Source organism: Emydura macquarii, unplaced genomic scaffold (genome assembly GCF_026122565.2).
Source record: "Emydura macquarii macquarii isolate MOO-44397 ecotype Brisbane River unplaced genomic scaffold, CSIRO-AGI_Emac_v2 contig_2205, whole genome shotgun sequence".
Classification (NCBI taxonomy): domain Eukaryota; kingdom Metazoa; phylum Chordata; order Testudines; family Chelidae; genus Emydura; species Emydura macquarii.
In genome coordinates, this window is record NW_027132342.1 from 8513299 (window position 1) to 8537295 (window position 23997).

Consider the following 23997-nt stretch of genomic DNA (forward strand, 5'->3'; position numbering starts at 1 on the left):
CACCTGGGGGTCTATGCTGAAGTTCACAGAATCCATCCCTCCTGACTCCAAGAAGGAATTCACAGTCCTAGTGGAGGAGGACGAAGTGATTGTGAAGACATTGCAGCAAAGGGCCCTCAATGTGGCAGATGCAGCAGCCCATTGCATGGCCGTTGAAGTAATGATGTGCCACAGCTCTTGGCTGCAGGCCTCGGGCCACCCTCAGCAGGTCCAACAGACTATTCCTTTCGAGGGTCAGTCCTTGTTTTCTGATCAGACTGACTCAAAGCTACATAGTGTCAAGGACTCTTGGGCTACCCTCAAGTCCCTTTGCCTACATACTCCAGCATCCCAAAAGAGGCATTTTAAGCCTCAATTACTGCCTCATTTTTATCAGCCACATCAAAGATAGGACTTTAGCCACAGAAGAGTCAGGAACTACAGAAGGAAACCTTCTCGGGCTTCCTCCAGCCATGGGGCAGGCCAGTTGAAACAATCTCCACATCTTTTGTTTTTAAACTGCATATCCCACTTCTACCATATGTGGGCCCAGATCACATCAGACAGCTGTGTGCTACGCACAGTATAACTGGGATACTCTATCCAATTCAGTTCCCTACCACGCTAACATCCTACACCCTCTCCATCCCTCTTCAGGGACCACTTTCACGAGCAACTTTTGATTCAAGAAGTGCAAGAGCTCCTAAAGATAGGGACAGTGGAAGAGGTTTCTTGGGAGCTAAAGGGAAAGGGATTCTATTCCCAATACTTCCTAATCCAAAAGCCAAGAGTAGTCTCAGACCTATTCTGGAATTGCAAAACCTCAGTAGATTCATGAAGAAGTTGAGATTCTGCATGGTCTCCTTGGCATCGATTATTCCCTCTCTGGATCTGGAGATTGATATGCTGCCCTCAACTTTAAGCGTGTGTACTTCCACATGTCAATTATCATAAGGCACAGAAGGTTCCTCGGTTTCGTAGTCTACTGGTCCTATTACCAATTCACAGTACTTCCGGTCGGCCCCTCTACAGCTCCGAGTGGTCACAAAGAGCATGACGGTTGTGGCCACATTCCTCATAAAGTGGAAGATACAGGTTTATCTGTGCTTGGATGATTGGATAATCAAAGGCCGCTCCAGGGGCAGGTGGAAGAGGACATAACATTCATTAGCTTAACATTTGCCAGATAAGGCCTCCTGATCAATGTGCAGAAGTCAATCCTGACTCCTACCCAGAGGATAGAATTCATAGGGGCAGTCCTAGATTCAGACCAGGCCAGGGCCTACATTCTGAACTCACAATTCCGTGTCATATGCTTCATCATAGAGGAATGGAAACAGCACCCCATTACCACAGCCAGAAACTGTGAGAGACCCTTGGGCCACCTAGCAGCATGCGCTTATGAAGGCCAACATGCCAGACTGTGTCTCAAGCCCCTATAGACATGGCTGGCCTCAATCTACCACCCAGCTCAGGATTGTATTGACAGATTATTATCAATCTTGCCATCCATGTTGAAAACACTCCACTATTGTCTAGATGCGTGATCAGTCTGTGCAGGAGTCCCCTTCACTTCCCTGTCTCCCACCATGACCTTAGTAACTGACACTTCAGAGACAGGTTGGGGTGCTCATCTAGAGCGCATTAGGACTCAAGGGCTTTGGTTTTGGGAAGATCTTTCTACCCACATCAGTATGAGAGAGCTAAGAGTGGTATGCCTCGCCTGTCAAGCCTTCAGTACCCACCTGGAAGGCAAATGCGTTTTGATAAGAACAGACAATACAACAGTGATATTCTATATAAACAGACAGGGTGGAGCTCACTCTTTTCCCCTGTGCCAGGAAGCCCTCGACCCATGACACTTTTGCATAGCTCATGCGATTAATCTAGAGGCTTACCTGCCGGGGTCTCAGAATGTGCTAACGGACTACCTCAGCAGGTTGATACCCACACACAAGTTGTCCCTTCGTCCAGATGCAGAGAATGACATCTTCTGGAAATGAGGGATTCACCACAAAATCCAACAGGAAGTGCACACAGTTCTACTAATTCCAGAACCACAGTCCAAGGTCAGTCATGGATGCATTCTTCATGCCCTGGACAGGGCATCTGTTCTACACATTCCTTCTGATACCTCTGGTTCACAAGGTCCTTCTGTAGGTCAGGAAAGAAGGATATGCAATAATCTTGGTAGCCCTGGTTTGGCTGCACCAGCACAAGTATATCATGCTTCTCAACCTCTCGGTGGAGATTCCCATCAGGCTTCCGCTAGTACCAGACTTGATTACTTAGGGTCACGGCTGTCTTTGCCACCCAAATTTACAATCCCTCCACTTTACAGCATGGAAGCTCCATGGTTAAACTCCCAGGAGATGAAATGTTCAGACCAGGTCAGGGAGATCTTCCTGGATAGTAGAAAACCCTCTAATAGAGCTACCTACCTGACCAAATGAAAGAGATTCTCTAGCTGGTCCACGCAGAAAGGCACTTCTCCCGAACTGTCATCCATACCTATTATCTTGGACTACCTGTTTACCTCTGAAACATCATGGACTTTCAGTATCATCAAGGTCCACTTGGCAGCAATCTCAGCCTTTCAACCTTGGGTAGCAGGCCATTTGATTTTTTTTTTTGCAAACCATGCAGTATGTCACTTCAAGGGCCTTGGCAGGTTATTTCCTCAGACACGTCAGCTGGTTCCCCAATGGATCCTTAACCTGGTGCTATCAACATTAATGAAACCACCGTTTGAGCCATTAGCAACATGCTCGCTCCTATACCTATCATGGAAGGTAGCCTTCCTAGTGGTCATCACTTCAGCTAGAAGAGTTTCAGAACTTAAGACCCTCACATCCAAGCCTCCTTATACGGTCGTCTTCAAAGACGAGGTTTGTTTGCACCCGCACCCAACCTTCCTTCCAAAGGTAGTGTCTCAGTTCCATTCGAACCAGGACATTTCTTCCGGTTTTCTACTCAAAACTGAACACCAACAGCTGAGAGCAGAAGCTTCATTCACTGGACATTATGGGGGGCATTGGCTCTCTATATAGAAAGAACTTTTAAACTGTTTAGAAAAACACTTCAACTCTTTGTAGCAGTAGCTACCAGGATGAAGGGCCTCCTGATCTCATCTCAAAGAATCTCATCATGGATCATGTCATGTATCAAGGCCTATTACAACCTAGCAAAGGTGCCAGCCCCAGCGTTGACAGCCCATTCCACAAGGGCCCAGGAGTTCTCAACAGCTTTCCTAGATCAGGTCCCAATCCAGGACATCGGTAAGGCTGTAACGTGGTCATCTACCCACATCTTTGCGGTGCGTTATGGCTTTACTCATCAAGCCAGAGACAACATGGCAGTTGGTAGGGCAGTGCTGCAGTCTGTAGTCCTTTGAACTCCAACCCCTCCTCCTACAGGGCTGCTTGGGAGTCACCTACTTGAAATCAACATGAGCAAGCACTTGAAAAAGGAAAGACGGTTACTAACCTTCTGTAACTGTTGTTCTTCAAGATGTGTTGCTCATGTTGCCCATTCCAAGACCCACCCGCGTACCCCTCTGTCGGAATCTGCTGGCAAGAAGGAACTGAAGTGGTGGAGGGTCGGCAGAGCCCTATATAGGGCCCCACGAAGGTACAACTCCAGGGGGCTCCAGAGCTGACCCAACAGATACCACTAAGGGGAAAAAACCTTCCGGCGACTCTGCATGCGGCGCATGCACACCTACTTGGAATGGACATAAACAACACATCTCGACGAACAGTAGTTACAGAAGGTTAGTAACTGTCTTTTCCAGGTTCATTCTTTCCTTGGCCTCTGTCCTGAGTGAGGGTTATTGCTGGCAAATTTTGCAAAATGGACAAGTGTCCACTAACAATGCTCCGGAGACCACCCACTCATTTCACACAGCCCACAGAGGAACTGTCAGATGGCAATGAAGTTTGGTGTCTGCTGCCCTGAGCTAAATTTGAACCAGTGTTCCCAATATGAAAGGCTCCATATCCCCATCCAGTCTCCCTAGAATGGCTTCTTTGTAGTGGTTTTAAAAACAGAAAAGGATACAGTAAGTTAAACTGGTGCTGAAATTAACTATAAAGGTGTAAAGTGAGAGTAATGCACACCGAAAAACTGATATTTTGTGTGAAAGCTATCCAACCTGTTCAGCTGGTTTCTCGTATTGAGCTGGATGAGAGCACGCCCAGAAGAATTCATATCTGCCTTTCCGGAACTGTAACCTGTTTGCATAGCATAGCTCTGCTATTGGTATGACTTTTATCTGGAAAGCAATGGGTGAACATTATGCATATTTAAAGGCATGACTTAACCCAGTGACCACGCAGCTTTCACTGAGAGAAAAAGAAGCTACTGCAGAGCCTTCTGCATGTGGGGAGTATCTTTTTTGCAGAGAAAATGGGCCAGAAATTATCACAGGAATATAACGAGAAGAACAAGGCTGACATTCTCATTATAAGCGAGGTATTCAGCCAAGGAGTAGTCCATGCATCTCAAAAGCTGAAAGAATACCTTGGATTTGAAGATCCTCAGAGCAAATTCCGCCCAGCCATGGATACTTTAAATGAAATCTTTTTGGTTAACTTCCTCAGTTTCTGTGTTGAAAAAGGAGTGGAGGAACGTATCATGACCAACAAGATGACAAAGCAACAGTCTTTGCTGCTTGGGGTCGACTGGATCTGGACTTTATCTGGAGCCAACAAACAGATCAAACTTCAGATCGCTGTGCAGTCTTTGCAGATGGCTGAGCTCCTCCACAATGAAACTGGGCCCACTGAGGAACCCACATTAGCAGACCAACTTTTCAAAAACAAAAGCAGGTTTGAAAAGCTGGAAGAGTTCTGCACACTGGTGGGGCAAGACTGCCTGGGCCTACTTATAATGTTTGGTGTGCCGGGGAAGCCTAAGGATATCAGAGGAGTCATGCTAGACAGCATAAACAAGGAGAAACGAAAAAATCACCTGTCAGGTGAGAATGCTCTGTGGCAGTTCGTCTTGAACACTGACAGCTTCCTCTCCACAAGAGAAATGCTTGAAAACTGCCTCTGTAAGAAAAATGGGCTCAAGGAGGTGGGCAAGGTGTACATTAACTTTCTTTAAACTCCTGGTTAATGGTAAAAGGACTGTGTACTCAACCACCAAAGACTCTAGTACTGATCTTTCAATCATCTGCATTTCTTGCTGTTTCATGCACACGCTATCGAACTTAGTAACTTAGTCCAGGCAGTTGATTTTTATAGGAATCAAAATGATTAAGTCTCTCCGGTTTTTAAATCAACGTATATGCATTCTAGAAAATGTGTGTGTGTTTATGCCAGGGATTTAAAATTAAGACTATTCGGTTCCCCAGAACTTTAATACTCAACACCTAAACCTTTGAAAGATTTTTTTGAAATAGTTGAATTCACTACATTTACCTAGAGTGTGGGCACTTATTAAACAGAAAGTTGATATAAAGAAAATGTATTTATTTATTACTTGGCATGAGAGAGAAGGACAATGATGCCATGATATTTATAATGCTGGATGTAAAATCTGAATTGTTTCATTATGCAGGGACCACTCCTGCCTTCACATGCACATAGACTGGATAATAGCAAGGACCTTTCCTATATGTAACCATTTTCATTAGTTAATAGTAGTCTATTAATCATTTATTATTGTATTGCTGTCATGTCTAAAGTCCCAAATGAATTGGGAATCAGACCTTGCAGAAAACACATAGTAAGAGACAATACCAGCCTCCAGATCACTTACAATCTAAATAGATGAGACAGACAAGGTGGGGGGGACGACGTAGCAGAATAGAAAAAAAGTATTATTTGGTTAAAGGAAAATTGTCTTGCAGAGTATTTTAAAGCTTAAAAATAGGGGTGAAACCCCTGCTTCACTGAAATCAATGGGAGTTTCTACCATTTGACCCTGTCTTGTAGTTGACCTTAAGTCCACCATGTATTACATATACTCGCTCTGTTCTTTTAAGAGGTAGAATTCTTTCATAGAGATTAATTATTCTTTTCAGCATTATAGGGCCTAATCATGCTACATCTTCAGCCACATGCTTGATTTTCCACCCCTCTCCCCGCCTAATTTCTATTTGGCAACATGTGAGTTTCAGGTTGTACAATTCCCTTTTCTTTCAAGGGAAAGCAAGTGGTGATTATGTATATACGAGGAATTTAAAAATTTACTTATGTGCTCACAAAATAAATGAATTTGGTTATTGGGGGTGATACTTTAAAATGGCTTACACTTCGAAGAGACTTTACATTTTATACATGTGGATATTTAATTTTTGGGATATTGAGCTCCTTTTCACATACCTTTTTTCATATTTTTTTCTACTTTAAGTTGTATAATCAAATTTCTATTTTAATGTTGAAATTTTATTAAAATAAAAAAAACTTGATAGTGAGAAAAATCGATTAGCTGTACCATGTTTTACTGAATGTGCAATCTTTGTAGTTATGAAAATGGTGTTATTAAGGCCTGATGTAACTCAAGCATACCTCTACTAAAGTCAATTGACTGACACCAGTATAGAATCAGTTTAAGAGAACTCAGAATCAAGCCTGGAATTCCTAGCAGATTTCTGTGAAGCATGAAATTAGTCTAATAGGTGAACTGAAAATACTTGAAGAAAAACAGTAAGGGTACTGAAATCAGTCTTTAAGTGAGCAGTCAAGATCAGCAACAATCAGCTATTCCATTAGGAGAAGCTTTGCATATGCTAAAATGGTTCTTTGAGATGACGGTTGTCTAACAGAAATGGTCTTTAGTGTAGATTTCAGTGTATTTTAAGTCTATGGAAGGGTTCAATAAAACGGAGAAGATAAAACTGGTCTCTTAAAATGGATATTTTGGGAGTGACTGTCCAGCTTTTTGTTTGAACGTGGTGGCACATTCCAGTTCCTTTATTATAAAAATCCTTGCAAAGAAAAAGTCCTGTGAAAGCCTCATTTATCCATTGGTTTCGTAACTCTCATTTATTATTGGAGTTAGTCAGGAATATTTTGTCAAAATGGTTTTTTTTCAACAGAAAAGGTAATTTAGACAACACTGAAATTTTTCAGCAGAAACTTTAGATTTTGAAATTTCAGTTTTCCTTTGAGAAAATCCTAGTGAAATGTTTTGCTTTGGGTTGGGTCAGGGCCCAAGCATAATTTTTTCGGGCCCAGTGCAAATTTGTAACTTGGGCCCCCTCCCCCACACACATCACAGTCCCTCATCCCATACATAGTCTAATGAGCCATGCATAATTTTTTCCTCATGGTAGTGGGGGTTACAGCCTGGGCTGGGCCTCCCAGAGCCTCTGGACCCCAGTAAAGTGTTTTCCCCCCGGCTATGTGGGAGCCCTGGGTTGGATTAACCCGAATTGGAACATTTCAGTTTGTCAAGCCAAATAGAAAAGTTTAGTTCTACTTCGAGTGATTGCTCATATCCATTCCAATATAGGTGAGTGCGTGCCCCGTGCACTGGTTCCCGGAACTTTTTTCCCCTAAGCAGACCCCGTAGGGTCGGCTCAGGCACCGCCTGGAGTACCGCGCTCATGCCGTGGTACATAAGGCACCGCCGACCCTGCAGGCCCTCGGTTCCTTCTTTCCGCCTGTGACGGATCCTGGAATGTCTGCCTCTTGCTAACTAGCATCCCCTTCGTATAGCATTCTGTTAGATAAGTGACTGTTAATGAGTCGTCGAGCTCCTTGACACTGCGGCACCGAGGGCGGTCGAGAGGTTCACGCAAGAAGCGACAACGATACAGTTCTGCCTCATGTGGGGGTCACAGTTCCAGCTCCAGCACCCCAGCATTGAGTCCAGCTCGGCACCGGTCCAGATCCCTGGCACGCAGCCCGTTATGGATCCCGGCGTCCGACGAGAAAGAACACGCTCAGCACGGGGCCAGATACCTGGCAGGCAACCCATTGCGGATCCCAGTTCCCGAATCCCAAGGCGCTCGGCACCGGTCTGGATCCCTGGCACTGGCGGGGAGTCCACCTTCGGAACAGACACGGCGGCACCGGTCCCGATCCCCGGACCGTAGTCCGGCGAGGATCCCGGTGCCGAAGGATATGGCACCGCACCCCCGCTCGCTGTCTCGGGAGTCGGAGACGGCACTGAAGCGGCACCGCTCCCAGTCCCCGAGGGCCAAGTGCTATCGCAAGACCTCGGTGCGGAGGCGGCGCTCATCTTCCAACTCCTCCAGCTGCTCACCCCCACCCCGTTGGCACCACAGGCGTCTGCACCGATGATCCTTCTCCTCATCATCTCGGGGTCAGTCGTCAATGAGGGTGAACAAAGGCCGTCGATGCAAGCACCGATCAAGCAGCTCAGGGTCCCTACCATCGGGAGACATCCTAGTCGGCACCGATACCGGCACCGGCGTGGCCACAGGTGCCTTGGCAGTGGCCTTACTGGGGGTCTTGGGGGACCCAGATGGGCCAGGGTACAGTGTTGGTTCACTCTTCAGTGGCCCAACCGGCACCCCCCACTTCTGAGCGAGCCACACAAGGGCCATTCCTTGGAGGAGGAATCGGACCCTGGGGAGGGACCCTCCCACAATCCTCCTCCTCCTGCCAATGATGCGGCCGCCAGGGACTGTAGGGCACAAGTTCCTGACTTTAAAGCTTACCAGGAACTACTAAGGAGGGTGGCCAGTAATCTGAGTCTTGAGCTCAAGGAATTATCTGAGGAGGACCACCCCCTATTCGGTGTCTCTGGGTCAGCAGGGACCTCTAGGGTTGCCCTCCAGTGCACGAGAGGGTCTTGAAGCTGGCCGAGGCCCTCTGGCAAACCCCTGCATCGGTCGCCCTTACGTCCAAGGGCGCCGAAAGAAAGCACTATGTTCCCGTGGAGCGGATCGAGTACTTGTATTCCCACCCTGCTTCGGGAACGCTCGTGGTTGATGCCGCCAACCAACGAGAGAAGCAGGGGTCCCAGGGCAATACCCCCAAGAACAAGGACTACAAAAAACTAGACCTTTTCGGCCGCAATGTCTATTCCACGGGGGCCCTGCAGCTGAGGATCGTGAATCATCAGGCGCTCCTTGGCAGATATAACCTGAATCTCTGGTCCTCCTTACAGAGGTTCACACAGGAAGTACCGCAGGACCAAGCAGGTGACTTCACCACTGTTATCGACGAAGGTGCTGCAGTGGCTGGGGCAGCTTTAGAAGCAGCCAGCGATGCAGCAGACACAGCCAGCAGAGCCATGGCTTCGGCTATTGTAATGCGGCGGTGTTCCTGGCTCTTGTCATCGGGACTATCACAAGAGGTCCAGCAGTCCATCCAGGACTTGCCTTTCGATGGTGCTGGCCTCTTTTCTGAACGGACTAATGACAAACTGCGTGCCCTAAAAGATTCCAGGGCCACGTTGAGATCTCTAGGGCTTTACACCCCTCAGGCCTCGAGGCTTCTGTCTCGGCCACAAGCCCAGCAGCCTGCCCCGAGACTGCCTGCCAGACCCGCTCAACCCAGGAGGGAGGGGTCGGGATCGGTATAGGCGGCCTAACAGACAGGACCGCCAAGAGTCCTCGACGGGCTCCCGACAAGGCCCGTCCAAAGGGCGCAACAACAAGCGCCAATTTTGAGGGTGCATCCGAGGGTGGCACTCTTACTGTCCCATTGGATCCAACCCTACTGTTCTCCCACAGAGTAAGGCCGTACTACACCGAGTGGCAGAACATCACCTCGGACCGCTGGGTCCTCGGTGTAGTACACAGGGGCTATGCCCTTCAGCTCACGGCCTTCCCCCCAGACTCTCCCCCTACCCCATCCCTCTTCAGGGACCCCTCTCATGAGCAACTCCTTATACAGGAGTTGAACTCACTCCTCCTCCTAGGAGCTGTGGAAGAGGTTTCCCAACAGGAAAGGAGTTCTACTCCCGTTATTTCCTCATTCCCAAGGCGAAGTGGGGCCTGAGGCCCATTTTAGACCGCCTCCATCTGAACAGATTTATCAGGCGCCTCAGATTCCATATGGTCTCCCTAGCCTCTATCATTTCTGCACTGGATCCTGGGGATTGGTTCACTGCCCTCGATTTAAAGGATGCTTACTTCCATATTGCAATCCTTCCTGGTCACAGAAGGTTCCTCCCGTTTGTGGTAGCTGGCTCGCACTACCAGTTCTCGGCCCTAGCCTTTGGCTTTTCGTCCATCCCCAGGGTGTTCACGAAGTGTATGGCAGTAGTGGTGGCCTACCTGTGTTGCAGAGGGGTTCAGATTTTCCCCTACCTGGACAACTGGCTGATCTGGGGCAAGTCCAGGGCCCATGTGAGGAACAGCCTGGAAGTCACCTGCGCAACATGCACCAGACTGGGGCTGCTCATCAACGAGCAGAAATCGATTCTCACCCTGGTGCAGCGCATAGACTTTATCGGGGCCACCGTGGATGCCACCCATGCCAGAGCTTTCCTCCCACAGCCTCATTTCGAGGTGATGGCTGACATAATTGACGATCTTCACAGGTCCCCCACGACGACAGCCAGGCATTGCCTTCAGCTGTTGGGACACATGGCGGCCTGTACATATGTGGTGAGGCTGGCTCGCCTCAAGCTAAGGCCTCTCCAGGCGTGGTTAGCTGCGGTGTATGCACCAGCCAGGCACTCCTTAAACAGGATAGTCACAGTTCCCGCGCAGGTACTGACCTCCCTGGTTTGGTGGAAGGACCCAGGGGAGGTCCTGAAAGGAGTCCCCTTAAGGGACGTGGCACCCTCAGTGACCCTAATCACAGATGCTTCGGATGTGGGATGGGGGGCCCACGTCAGCTCAGACCTGAGCACCCAGGGGCTTTGGTCAGAGGAGGAGATGAGTCTCCACATCAACGTACGGGAGCTCAGGGCAGGCCGGCTGGCCTGCAAAGTGTTCCTCAGATTCCTGAGGGGCAGGATGGTGCAAGTCCTCACGGACAATACAGCAGCCATGTTCTACGTGAACAGGCGGGGGTGGAGGCGCGTTCCTCAGCCCTTTGCCAGGAGGCCATTCGACTTTGGGACTTTGCGGTGAGGCACGACTTCCACATATCTGCCTCTCACCTCCCGGGGGTCAGGAACAACGAGGCGGACCACCTCAGCAGGCTGTTGCTTCCCCAACACAATTGGTCTCTACACCCGGAGGTGATAAGTTTTATCTTCCACAAGTGGGGTGTTCCTCAACTGGACCTGTTTACGTCGTCCTAGAACAAGAAGTGCCCGAGGTTCTGCTCACTCCGGGGTCGCGAGCCGGGCTCCATTTCCGACGCGTTCCTTATAGAATGGATGGGGACCCTCATGTACGCGTTTCCCCCCATTCCACTACTGCCCAAAGTCCTCTTGAAGATCAAGAGAGACAAAGCAGACATGATATTGATCGCACCAGCCTGGCCGAAACAGCACTGGTTCAGCGTGCTGATGGAGCTGTCCATCGCCTCGCTGCTGCTGCTCCCGAGGTGTTACGACCTGCTCTCCCAGAATCAGGGCCACCTGCTGCACCTGGACCTGGACTCCTTCCATCTGACAGCATGGAGACTCTCTGGCTGACGGAGGGAGAGAGAGCCTGCTCAGCACAGGTCCAACAGGTTCTGTTGGGTAGCAGAAAACCTTCCGCTCAGATTGTGTACCAAGCCAAGTGGAAGCTGTTTACCTGTTGGGCAGAGTCCCGGGGAATCCCACCGAGCTGCTTGCCCATACAGGCAATCTTGGTTTACCTGCTACATTTAAAGCTCCAGGGTTTAGCACTGGCCTCCCTAAAGGTGCACCTGGCAGCCATCTTGGCCTTCCACCAGCCGATGCAAGGGAGGTCATTATTCTCACACCCCATGTCCGTCAGTTTCTTAAAGAGGTGGAGAAGCTGTACCCACAGGTCCATGACCCAGTGCCTCCCTGGGACCTGAACCTGGTCCTCGCCATGCTGAGAGGACCCCCTTTCGAGCCCATGGCTACATGTGCCTGCTGCTCATCCTCTTGTGGAAGGTATCCTTCCTGGTGGCCATCAGATCGGCTAGAAGGGTCTCCGAGATAAGGGCCTTGACCTCGGAGCCCCCCTATACTGTCTTTTATAAAGACAAGGTGCGACTGAGACCCCACCCAGCTTTCCTGCCCAAGGTGGTGTCCCAGTTTCATTATAACCAGGATATCTTCCTCCCTGTGTTTTTTCCTAAACCACACGGTTCGGAGGAGGAACAGAGATGGCACTTGCTGGATGTGAGACGAGCCCTCGCCTACTACATCGAGCGGACCCGACCGTTCCGGAAGTCGACGCAGCTGTTTGTGGCTGTTGCAGACCGGATGAAGGGCTCACACGTTTCCACCCAGCGCATCTCCACCTGGATCATCGCCTGTATCAGGACCTGCTACGAGCGGGCAAAGGTGCCGCTTCCAGGAGCTGTGTCAGCGCACTCAACCAGAGCCCAGGCCTCGTCGAAGGCCTTCCTGGAAAAAGTGCCCCTGCAGGATATAGAATCATAGAGTTGGAAGGGACCTCAGAGGTCATCTAGTCCAACCCCCTGCTCAAAGCAGGACTAACCTCAGCTAAATAATTCCAGCGAGGGTTTTGTCAAGCCGCAGCTTAAAAACCTTTAAAGATGGAGATTCCACCACCTCTCTAGGTAACCCTTTCCAGTGCTTCACCACCCTCCTAGTGAAAAACTTTTTCCTAATGTCAAACCTAGACCTCCCCCGCTGCAACTTGAGAGAGTTGCTCCTTGTTCTGTCATCTGCCACCACTGAGAACAGCCTAGCTCCATCCTCCCTGGAATCCCCTTTCAGGTAGTTAAAGGCTGCTATCAAATCCCCCTTCATTCTTCTCTTCTGTAGACTGAACAAGCGTAGTTCCTTCAGCCTCTCCTGATAAGTCTTGGGCTCCAGCCCCCTAATCATTTTTGTTGCCCTCCGCTGAACTCTCTCTAACTTCTCCACATCCTTTTTGTAGTGGGGGGCCCAAAACTGGACACAATACTCCAAATGCGGCCTCACCAATGCCGAATAGAGGGGAATGATCACTTCCCGTGATCTGCTGGCAATGCTCCTACTAATGCAGCCCAATATGCTATTAGCCTTCTTGGCAACCAGGGCACACTGTTGACTCATATCCAGCTTTTTATCCACTGTTACCCCCAGGTCCTTTTCTGCAGAACTGCTGCCTAGCTTGTCAGTCCCCAGTCTGTAGCTGTGCGTGGGATTCTTCCATCCTAAGTGCAGGACTCTGCACTTGTCCTTGTTGAACCTCATCAGAGTTCTTTTGGCCCAATCCTCCAGTTTGTTTAGGTCACTCTGTATCCTATCCCTACCTTCCAGGGTATCTACCACTCCCCCTAGCTTAGTGTCATCTGCAAACTTGCTGAGGGTGCAGTCTACCCCATCCTCCAGATCAGTGATGAAGATGTTGAACAAAACCGGCCCCAGGACCGACCCCTGGGGCACTCTGCTTGTGACTGGCTGCCAGATAGACATGGAGCCATTGATCACTACTTGTTGAGCCCTATGCTCTAGCCAGTTCTCTATCCATTTTATAGTCCATTCATCCAACCCATACTTCCTTAACTTACTGATAAGAATACTGTGAGAGACCGTATCAAAAGCTTTACTAAAGTCAAGGTATATCATGTCCACCGCTTTCCCCACATCCACAGAGCCAGTCACCTCTTCATAGAAAGCAATCAGGCATGACTTTCCCTTGGTGAATCCGCGTTGACTGTTCCTGATCACCTTCCTCTCTTCCAAGTGCCTTAAAATGGATTCCTTGAGGACCTGCTCCATGATTTTTCCAGGGATTGAAGTGAGGCTGACCGGTCTGTAGTTCCCTGGATTCTCTTTCCTCCCTTTCTTGAAGATGGGCACTATATTTGCTTTTTTCCAGTCATCAGGGACCTCCCCCAATTGCCACGAGCTTTCAAAGATAATAGCCAATGGTTCTGAAATCACATCAGCCAACTCCCTCAGCACCCTCGGGTGCATTGCATCCGGCCCCATGGACTTGTGTATGTCCAATCTTTCTAAATAGTCTTGGACCTGTTCCTTTAGCACTGCGGGATGTTCACCTCCTTCCCATTCTGTGCCGCCCAGTGCAGCAGTCTGGGAGCTGATCTTGTCTGTGAAGACAGAGGCAAAAAAGGCATTGAGTACCTCAGCTTTCTCCACATCTTCTGTCACTAGGTTGCCTCCCCCATTCTGTAAGGGGCCCACACTTTCCCTAATCTTCCTCTTGTTGGTAACATACCTATAGAAACCCTTCTTGTTCTCCTTCATGTCCCTTGCTAGCTGCAACTCTAATTGTGCTTTGGCCTTCCTGATTTCATTCCTGCACGTTTGAACAGTATTTTTATAATCCTCCCTAGTCATCTGACCAAGCTTCCACTTCTTGTAAGCTTCTTTTTTGTGTTTAAGTTCACCAAAGACGACTTTGTTAAGCCAAGCTGGATGCCTGCCATATTTGCTATTCTTTCTGCACATCGGGATGGTTTGTTCCTGTGCCCTCAATAAGGTTTCTTTAAAATACAGCCAGCTCTCTTGGATTCCTTTCCCCCTCATATTAGCCTCCCAAGGGATCCTGCCCATCAGCTCCCTGAGGGAGTCAAAGTCTGCTTTTCTGAAGTCCAAAGCAGCTACCTGGTCATCGGTGCACACCTTCATGTCCCACTACGCCATTGTGCAGCAGGCGAGAGAGGACGCGGGCTGCGGCAGGGCCGTGCTGATGAGAGCAGCTCACCGCTGACTCCTACCCACATCCAAGGTATGGCTACTTAATCATCTATATTGGAATGGATATGAGCAATCACTCGAAGTAGAAAACAGGGTTACTTACCAGTAACTGTTGTTCTTTGAGATGTCTTGCTCATATCCATTCCACACCCACCCTCTGTCCCCGCTGTCGGAGTTCACAGAAAGAAGGGACTGAGGGCCTGCAGGGTCAGTGGTGCCCTATGTACCGCGGCATGAGTGCTGTACTCCAGGGGGTGCCTGAGACGACCCTCCGGAGTCTGCTAAGGGGAAAAAAGTTCCGGGAACCAGTGCACGGGGTGTGCACTCACCTATATTGGAATGGACATGAGCAACACATCTCAAAGAACAACAGTTACTGGTAAGTAACCCTGTTTTTTGGGTCAATCTGTGTCCACTGCAGCTGCTGTGGTACCTCATGTGAGTTGTAGTTCTTGTGCCTCAAGCGCCAGATGGAGAAGAAGGTGGGAAGTTTGTGTACTGTTTTTATGAATGGTATTTGTGACTGTTTCTCTCCTTTTTGTATTGGGAGAGAATGAAGGGGTTAATCTCTTTCCTGGGACAGAGGATAAGCAATGAGGTGAGAAGGTATGCAATGCATAGGGTGTGGGGGGAGGGAGATAAATGCTGTATCAAGAAATGTCAAGTTACTTTGGAACTACTATAGAAGATGAAGGGCTGGACCAGAGGGACTGGACACATGAGCATAAGTTCCTGTTTCTATTTCTCTTTCCCCATTACTTCTCCCCCACCCCCAGCCCTGTTTGTGACTCCTGTTCCCTTCTCTTTCACTGCCTGTTTTCCCATCTCTACCCTGCAGGTTACAGTTGGCCCATCTACCAGCAGCAAAGTTTTTGCCCAGCAACTAATGGCTAGAGCTTCGTCGGTGCCTCCTGAGTGGCTGCCCAGCATGAGGAGGAGGGGCCTCATGCTGTCCTCTCACCTGTTTCATGCGATGGGACATTGCAATGGCAATGCAGGACCACGGGACGACCTTAACAATGGGAGCCAGATTGGGGAGGGGGGGGGGTTGAACATGACTGAAGTGTGAGACACAGAAATAAGATGTGAGGGGATTGCAATAAGAGGCTGCTTTACCAGGGCAGGTTGTGGGGGTAATCCAGGACCTTTGGGCAGGGCAGAGAGGTGATGCTGCAGACAGGCACGTGTGTTTTTGCTTGACCATTCTAAGCTAATGTCACTAACTCTTTTATTCCAGTTGACTAATAAAATGATATCTTGGTCACAGTGACGAGCTTTCAAAACTTCATCTGGTTATAGAGCTCCCAAAAGGGTAAGTCTCCAACTGGGGATCAAGCGCCTTTGGAACTGGTTAGAAAAACAGGTGTTGAAGCCAGGGACCAGTCTGATTAGCAGAGCCACAGGGCTATGACTTGCCAGAAGGACCGAGCACAACAGAAGGTACATGCCCAGAGACACCTGTAAAGGTAGGAGGCAGAGCAAGCCATGTGCACCTGCTACATGACACCCCATTTTCCTTTATAGCCTTTTTTGAATTTTTCTTTCCGCAAAACTTGATATTTCAATTTTTTTTTTCTAATTCGTGACAGATATTAAAGTGTTTGACCAACGCTACTTTCTGATTGACCTGCCCTCAGACTGATGCAGTATTTGTAGGCACTTGTTCAGAGAATGGAAACCTAAACTTCAGTTTTCTCTTCGAGTGATTGCTCATATGCATTCCAATATAGGTGAGTGTGCGCCCTGTGCACGAGCCTCCGGAAGCTTTTTTGCCCTGGAGTGCCGTGCTCATGCCGCGGTATATATGGCGCCACCGACCCTGCGGGCCCCCAGTTCCTTCTTTCCGTCCATGACGGTAGCTGGAATGCTAAATGCCCCTTGCTATCAACAAGCAAGTAGCAACCCCTGTTTTCAGTGTTATCGTTAGTTCAATAGTTAGATTAGTATTAAGTTGTTTATAGAGTTAAGACAATAGTAGTGTTAAGTAGTAGGCATTAGCCCTTAGGGGCTTGGACTGAGACATGCCGGGCTCGACAGGGTTTAAAGCCTGCGCGACATGTGCGAAGGCCTTCCCAGTCAGTGACCCCCATGACAGATGCCTTCGATGCCTCAGGGAACTGCATCGCAAGGAAAAATGTAAGATTTGTAAAGCCTTCAAACCCTGGACACAAAAGGAGCGGGATGCTCGCCTGAAGGCAATGTTAATGGAGTCAGCGCTCCAACCCGACTCCAAACCCTCCAGGTCTCTGGTGGCACCGAGCGTGTCGTTGGTGCAGAGCGTTCCACCGGTACCAGCACAAAAACCGAAACCGAAGAGGAAGAAGTGGCCCGAGGCAGTGTCTATGGACTCCCCGCTGCGACCAGTACAGCAGGGGGTGATTCAGGAGATGCCCCAGCCACGTGCCATTGAGATCCCACCAGCACCGGCATCTCCACGCAGGGAGCCTCCCCTGACCCAGGGGGTGGAGTAGTGCCCCTGCCCACCTCCGCCACAAGGGGGTTCAGATCTTCCCCTACCTAGACGACTGGTTAATCCGGGGCAGGTCCAGAGACCACGTTCAGAACAGCCTGACACTGACTTGCGCAATGTGTGCCAGGCTGGGTCTCCTCATAAACGAGCAGAATCATAGAATCATAGAATATTAGAGTTGGAAGGGACCTCAGGAGGTCATCTAGTCCAACCCCCTGCTCAAAGCAGGACTAACCTCAGCTATATCATCCCAGCCAGGGCTTTGTCAAGCCTCAGCTTAAAAACCTCTAAGGATGGAGATTCCACCACCTGCCTAGGTAACCCATTCCAGTGCTTCACCACCCTCCTAGTGAAAAACTTTTTCCTAATGTCCAACCTAGACTTCCCCCCCCGTAACTTGAGACCGTTGCTCCTTGTTCTGTCATCTGCCACCACCGAGAACAGCCTAGCCCCATCCTCCCTGGAACTCCCTTTCAGGTAGTTAAAGGCCACTATCAAATCCCCCCTCACACCAGTACAGCGAATAGACTTCATCGGGGTCACCCTGGACGCCAGGGCCTTCCTTCCACAGCCCCGCTTTAAGGCAATGACCGCCATAATAGACAATCTCCACAGGTCCCCCACGACAACAGCCAGACTCTGTCTTCAGCTGTTGGGGCACATGGCGGCATGTACCTACCTGGTGAGGCTAACTCGCCTCAAACTGAGGCCCCTCCAAGGTTGGTTGGCCTCTGTATACGCCCCGGCCAGACACTCCCTGGGATGGGTAGTTACTGTCCCAGCCCAAGTACTAGTGTCACTCAATTGGTGGACAGACCCGATGGAGGTATTGAGGGGTGTCCCCTTTGCAGACCTAACACCCTCCATAACCCTGATTACGGATGCTTCGGATGTGGGTTAGGGGGCCCACATGAGCAGCGACCTCAGCACACAAGGGCTGTGGTCAACACACGAACAGCGCCTCCATATCAACGTGAGGGAACTCCGGGCAGTCCGCCTGGCCTGCAAGGTGTTCCTCAGGTTCCTGAAGGGCAAAGTGGTTCAGGTCATGACGGACAATACAGCAGCCATGTTTTATGTAAACAAGCAGGGGGGAGCTCGCTCCTCGGCTCTTTGCCAAGAGGCAGTGCGACTTTGGGACCTTGCGGTGAGACATGACTTCCACTTGTCTGCCTCTCACCTCCTGGGGGTCAGGAACGACGAGGCAGATCACCTCAGCAGGTCACTACACTGGGAGGTGATAACTTTTCTTTTCTGCAATTGGGGGGTTCCCCAACTGGACCTATTCGTGTCAGCATGGAACAAGAAGTGCCCGAAGTTCTGCTCGCTCCGGGGTCGCGAGCTGGGCTCCATCTCTGATGCCTTCCTCATAACGTGGACGGGGTCCCTAATGTATGCGTTTCCCCCCGTCCCACTGCTGCCCAAAGTATTCCTAAAAATCAAGAGAGAGAAAGCAAACGTCATCCTGACCGCATCGGCTTGGCCAAGGCAGCACTGGTTCAGCCTGTTGCTGGACCTCTCCATAGCCACGCCAATACCGCTGCCCAAGCACTACGACCTGCTCTCCCAGGACCAGGGGTGCCTGCTGCACCCGGACCTGGACTCCCTCCATCTGACAGCATGGAGGCTTTGTGGTTGACGGAGGGAGAGAGGGCCTGTTCAGCACAAGTCCAACAAGTCTTGCTGGGAAGCAGTCCACCCAGGTGGTATACAGGGCTAAATGGAAGCGTTTTACTGTTTGGGCAGAGTCCCGGGGCATCCCGCCCAGCTGTTTGCCCATTCAGGCAATTTTGGAGTATTTGCTCCACCTAAAGGCGCAAGGCCTGACACTGGCCTCCCTGAGGGTACACCTAGCAGCCATTTCGGCTTTCCACAGACCGATGGAAGGAAGGTCGACCTTTCTTCCACCCTATGTCCCTTCGGTTCCTCAAGGGGGTAGAGAGACTCTATCCGCAGGTCTGTGACCCGGTGCCTCTCTGGGATCTGAACTTGGTCCTCGCCATGCTGACAGGACCACCCTTCGAGCCCATGGCTACATACCTGCTGCTCATTCTCTCTTGGAAGGTATCCTTCCTAGTGGCCATGACATCAGCTAGGAGGGTCTCCGAGATCAGAGCATTGACCTCAGAGCCCCCCTACACGGTCTTCTATAAAGATAAAGTGCGGCTAAGACCCCACCCGGCCTTCCTACCCAAGGTGGTGTCTGTTTCACTACAACCAGGATATCTTCCTCCCCGTTTTCTTTCCTAAACCACACGGTTCGGAGGAGGAGCGGAGATGGTACTCGCTGGACGTCAGACGAGCCCTGGCCTACTACGTTGAGCGGACCAGGCCATTCCGGAAGTCGTCACAGCTGTTCGTGGCAATGGCGGAACGGATAAAGGGCTCACCTGTCTCCACCCAGCGCATCTCCACCTGGATCACCGCCTGCATATGGACCTGCTACGAGCAGGCGAAGGTGCCACTCCCAGGACCTGTCACTGCGCACTCAACCAGAGCCCAGGCCTCATCCGTGGCCTTCCTGAAAAGAGTGCCTCTGCAGGACATCTGCAGAACAGCGACCTGGTCGTCGGTCCACACCTTCACATCCCACTACGCCATCGTACAGCAGGCAAGAGAGGACGCGAGCGTTGGCGGAGGCGTGTTGAGAAGGGCTGTTCACCAGTGACTCCTACCCAACACTTAACACTACTATTGTCTTAACTCTATAAACAACTTAACACTAATCTAACTATTGAACTAACAATAACACTGAAAACAGGGGTTGCTACTTGCTTGTTGATAGCAAGGGGCATTTAGCGTTCCAGCTACCATCACAGACGGAAAGAAGGAACTGGGGGCCCACAGGGTCAGTGGCGCCATATATACCGTGGCATGAGCACGGCACTCCAGGGGGCGCCGGAGCCGGCCCTGCAGGGGTTTCTAGGGCAAAAAAGCTTCCGGAGGCTCGTGCATGGGGCTCACACTCACCTATATTGGAATGGATATGAGCAACACATCTCGAAGAACAACAGTTACTGGTAAGTAATCTTGTTTTTTCCCTGCAGTGAGTTTCTAGTATCTTTAAATTAAACTTCCATATGGCTTTAACTTGACAGTTAGTCAATACTGTTTGTTTCACAGACAAGGGTACCACAGTCCCTAGACTTACTGTGAATTAGCCAGCAAGTGTAAAAGAAAAAGCACCATTTTGCAAGGTAAAATCTGTTCTCTTCGAGTGATTGCTTATGTCCATTCCACTGTAGGTGAGTGCACGCCACCGTGCATGGTTCCCGGAACTTTTTTCCCCTTAGCAGATCCTGTAGGGCTGGCTCCGGCGCCCCCTGGAGCCCCGTGCACATGTCGCAGTATATGAGGTGCTACCGGCCCTATGCCCCCTCAGTTCCTTCTTTCCGCCCGTGACGGTTGCTGGAACTAGCCTTGCTCTCTGCGAATACTATTCCCCTTGTTTGAACTGTTGTTGTTCTAAGTGGTTTAGTTAGTTTTAAGTAGTTGTTAAGTGTAGTTAGATAAGTAAGTCCCTGTGGGGACTTAGAGCAACCGGGCTATGCCTTGGTTGCCGGGATTTAAGCCGTGTGCCTCCTGCGGGAAGGCTTTTCCGCTCAGCAACCCCTACGATCAGTGCCTTAAGTGCTTTGGGGAAGAGCACAGAAAAGACCATGCAAGATCTGCAGGGCTTTTAAACTGCAGACTCAGAAGGACCGAGAGATCCGGCTAAAAGCCCTGCTCATGGAAGCAGCGCTCCACCCAGCATCCAAGTTGTCCCACTCCACCTCGGCACCACGCATCACCTTGGTGCAGAGTGCACCGCCGGCACCGGCCTCGACTTGGCATCAAGGAACATCCCTGGTGCCGAAAAAGAAGAAACAGCATGGAGCGCGGACACTCCCCTGCGCCATCGGTACGGGCAGGGTCAAGTGCGGAGATGCACCGAACCCGGCCCGTCGAGTCTTCTCCGGTGCCTGCATCTTTGAACAGGGAGCCTCGCCCAACTCCTGGGAGTGGGAGAGTGCCCCTGCTGACGCTGTCGACCCTGGAGGCTTTTCAGGTGGCAAGAGCCTTGTTGGACTTGCCTCTGCCCCCCCTCTGCTGAGGGAGAAGGGGCTGATGTCCCGGGGCAAGCCTGTGTTGCGTCCCCCTGAAGGGTGGTGGAGATCTCCACCCGACGTCCACCGGGGTAGAGCGAGGACGCTCCCCCAGAAGTCGTTCCAGGTTGGCGTCAGTGAGCCGGACTGCTTTGACTCAGAACGAGGAGTCTTCCTCTCGGCACCAATGTTGGTCCCTGACACCAGCAGCAGTGCAGGCCAAGCGGCGGCACCGATAGAGGTCTGCCAGGTGGTGCTCAGACAGCTCCCATTCCACATCCTCAGCATCAAGTTCGCCCGCATCGAGGCAGTGCAGAACCCGGTCGCTGTCAGTCGTCGTCCTCCAGGTTGGACGGAGGTGCCCAGGGCCGAGGACGTGCACTGCACCGCTGGTCCAGTTGTTCGGGATCCCACAGGGGGGGACAGTCATTGGGACAGTCGACACTCCCACAAGGTGTCACAGCAGGTGGTGCAGTTAGCCCCAGGGGCAATGGCAATGGCCGCAACAATGGCCTTATTGGGCCCCAGGTGGAACTGGGGCCACAATCCATCCTGTCATCAGGGGTTCAGTCCGTGCCTCCAGCACAGGAGAAGGCCCATAGACACCACTCTTTGGACAAGGAGTCAGACCCCATGGAGGGACCCTCTATGGGCGCATCCTTTCATTAGGTGGGGAAGCACCCACAGGACGCACCTCGTCAATCCTCTTCCTCCTCGCCAGACGAGGCAGTCTCCCGGGACCACATGGTGCCACTGGAGGATTTCAGGGTGCACCAGGAGCTGCTCAAGAGGGTGGCCTCTAACTTAGGGCTGGAGATGAAGGAGTTAGAAGAGGCCAATGACAGCCTCTTTAATGTGCTGTCGGCAGCTGCCCCAGCAAGAGTGGCCTTACCAGTCCACGAAAAGGTCCTCGAAATTGTTACGGCTCTATGGAAAACCCCTTCCTCGGTCGCCCCCACGTCAAGGGTGGCTGAGAAAAAGTACTATGTCCCAGCCGAAGGGTTCAAGTATTTGTTCACTCATCCAGCCCCGGGAACCCTGGTGGTAGATGTGGCCAACCAGCGTGACAGGCAAGGTCAGCCTGGTTCCACTCCCGAAAACAAAGACGATGACAAAGCTGGATTTTTGGGTGGAGAAAAATTTATTCCATGGCAGTCCTGCAGTTCAGGATTGCCAACCATCAGGCCCTCCTGGGTAGATATAATTTTAACTTGTGGGACTCCCTCAGGTGGTTTGCTGAGGCCCTGCCCCAGGACCAGGCCGCAGACTTTACCACCATCCTGGATGAAGGAATCACAGTGGCTAGGGCAGTGCTCCAGAAGTCCAGTGATGCTGCTAACTCAGCCTCCGCCATTTCCATGAGAAGGTGCTCATGGCTGCAATCCTCGGGCCTGTCCCAGGAGATGCAGCACTCCTTTGATGGGTCGGCCCTATTCTCCAATCAGACATGCGAAACTGCATGGTCTGAAGGACTCCAGGGCCACGCTTCGCTCCCTGGGCCTGTACAAGCCCCAGGCTTCCAGGCGGCAGCCATGGCCCCAGGCGCAGCAGTAGCCAAGACCTCTGCCTAGGCCCTTTCAACCCTACAGAAATAGGGGATTTAGAAGACTAAATCAGCACCCCAGCTCCTCCTCAGCCCCTCAGCAGGGGCCCCCCAGGGCGTTGGGCAATTGGAGGAGGCAGTTTTGATGGTGTGCCTGAGGGTGGCGCCCCTACTGCTCTCCTGGATCCACCCTGCCCGTTCCTAAACAGGTTAAGGCCCTTCTATCCCGAATGGGCAATGATCACGTTGGACAATTGGGTCCTCAGGGTAGTCTCAGGGGGCTATGCCATAAGTTTACTTCTACCCCCCCCCCCCCCAACAACCCTCCTCCTATATTCCTCTTCAGGGACCCCTCTCAAGAGCAACTCCTTGCAGGAGGTGGACACCCTCCTCAACATAGGAATGGTGTTTATGGTACCTCAAGGCAGAAGGGGTTCTATTCGAGGTACTTCCTCATCCCCAAGGCAAAGGGGGGCTCTGAGTCCCATATTAGACCTGCGTCATCTAAACAAATATGTCAAACGACTCAGGTTTTGCATGGTTTTCCTAGCCTCCCTAATCCCTTCCCTGAATCCAGGAGACTGGCATGCCACCCTCGACCTCAAGGATGCATACTTTCATGTGTCTGTCCACCCCAGCCACAGGTGCTTCCTCCATTTCATAGTGGCTGGTTCCCACTACCAATTTACAGCCGTACCCTATGACCTTTCTTCAGTACCAAGGATGTTCACCAAATGCATGGCGGTAGTGGCGGCCCACCTGAGACAAAAGGGTGTACAAATCTTCCCTCATTGGTTGATCAGGGGCAGTCCATGTCCCAAGTCCAGGAGAGCGTGACCCTCACTTGGTCCACGTGCAGCAGGCTGGGACTGCTCATAAACGAGCAGAAGTCCACACTAATCCCAGTGCAACATATAGAATTCATTGGGGCCACCCTGGACGCCTCCCGGGCCAGAGCCTTCCTGCCTCAACCATATTTCGAGGCGATGGTCTCTATCATCTTCCAGCTGCACCGATGCCCCACGATAACAGCCAGGCACTGCCTACAGCTGTTAGACCACATGGCGACCTGCACGTACGTAGTGAGACTAGCTCGCCTGAGGCTCAGACTGCTTCAGGCGTGGTTGGCCTCGGTATATGTGCCAAGCAGACACCCACTGGGTCGGGTGGTCACAGTTCCCCCAACCATCCTAGTCTCCCTAGACTGGTGGAGGTCTCCCAGGGCAGTGTTGAAGGGTGTT

The 23997-nt window shown here is 51.0% G+C and overlaps 1 protein-coding gene across 1 annotated transcript; it reads left to right on the plus strand.

Annotated features, from left to right (window-relative positions):
* Positions 1-4386: 4386 nt before the first annotated feature.
* On the plus strand, positions 4387-5088 carry REP15 (RAB15 effector protein). Its single transcript, XM_067558978.1, has one exon. It carries the CDS (start codon positions 4387-4389, stop codon positions 5086-5088), a length of 702 nt encoding a protein of 233 aa, XP_067415079.1.
* The last annotated feature ends 18909 nt before the right edge of the window (positions 5089-23997 follow it).

Excerpts from the sequence above, each read along its gene's own strand:
- REP15 (XM_067558978.1), top strand. The coding sequence starts at position 4,387 with ATGGGCCAGAAATTATCACAGGAATATAACGAGAAGAACAAGGCTGAC.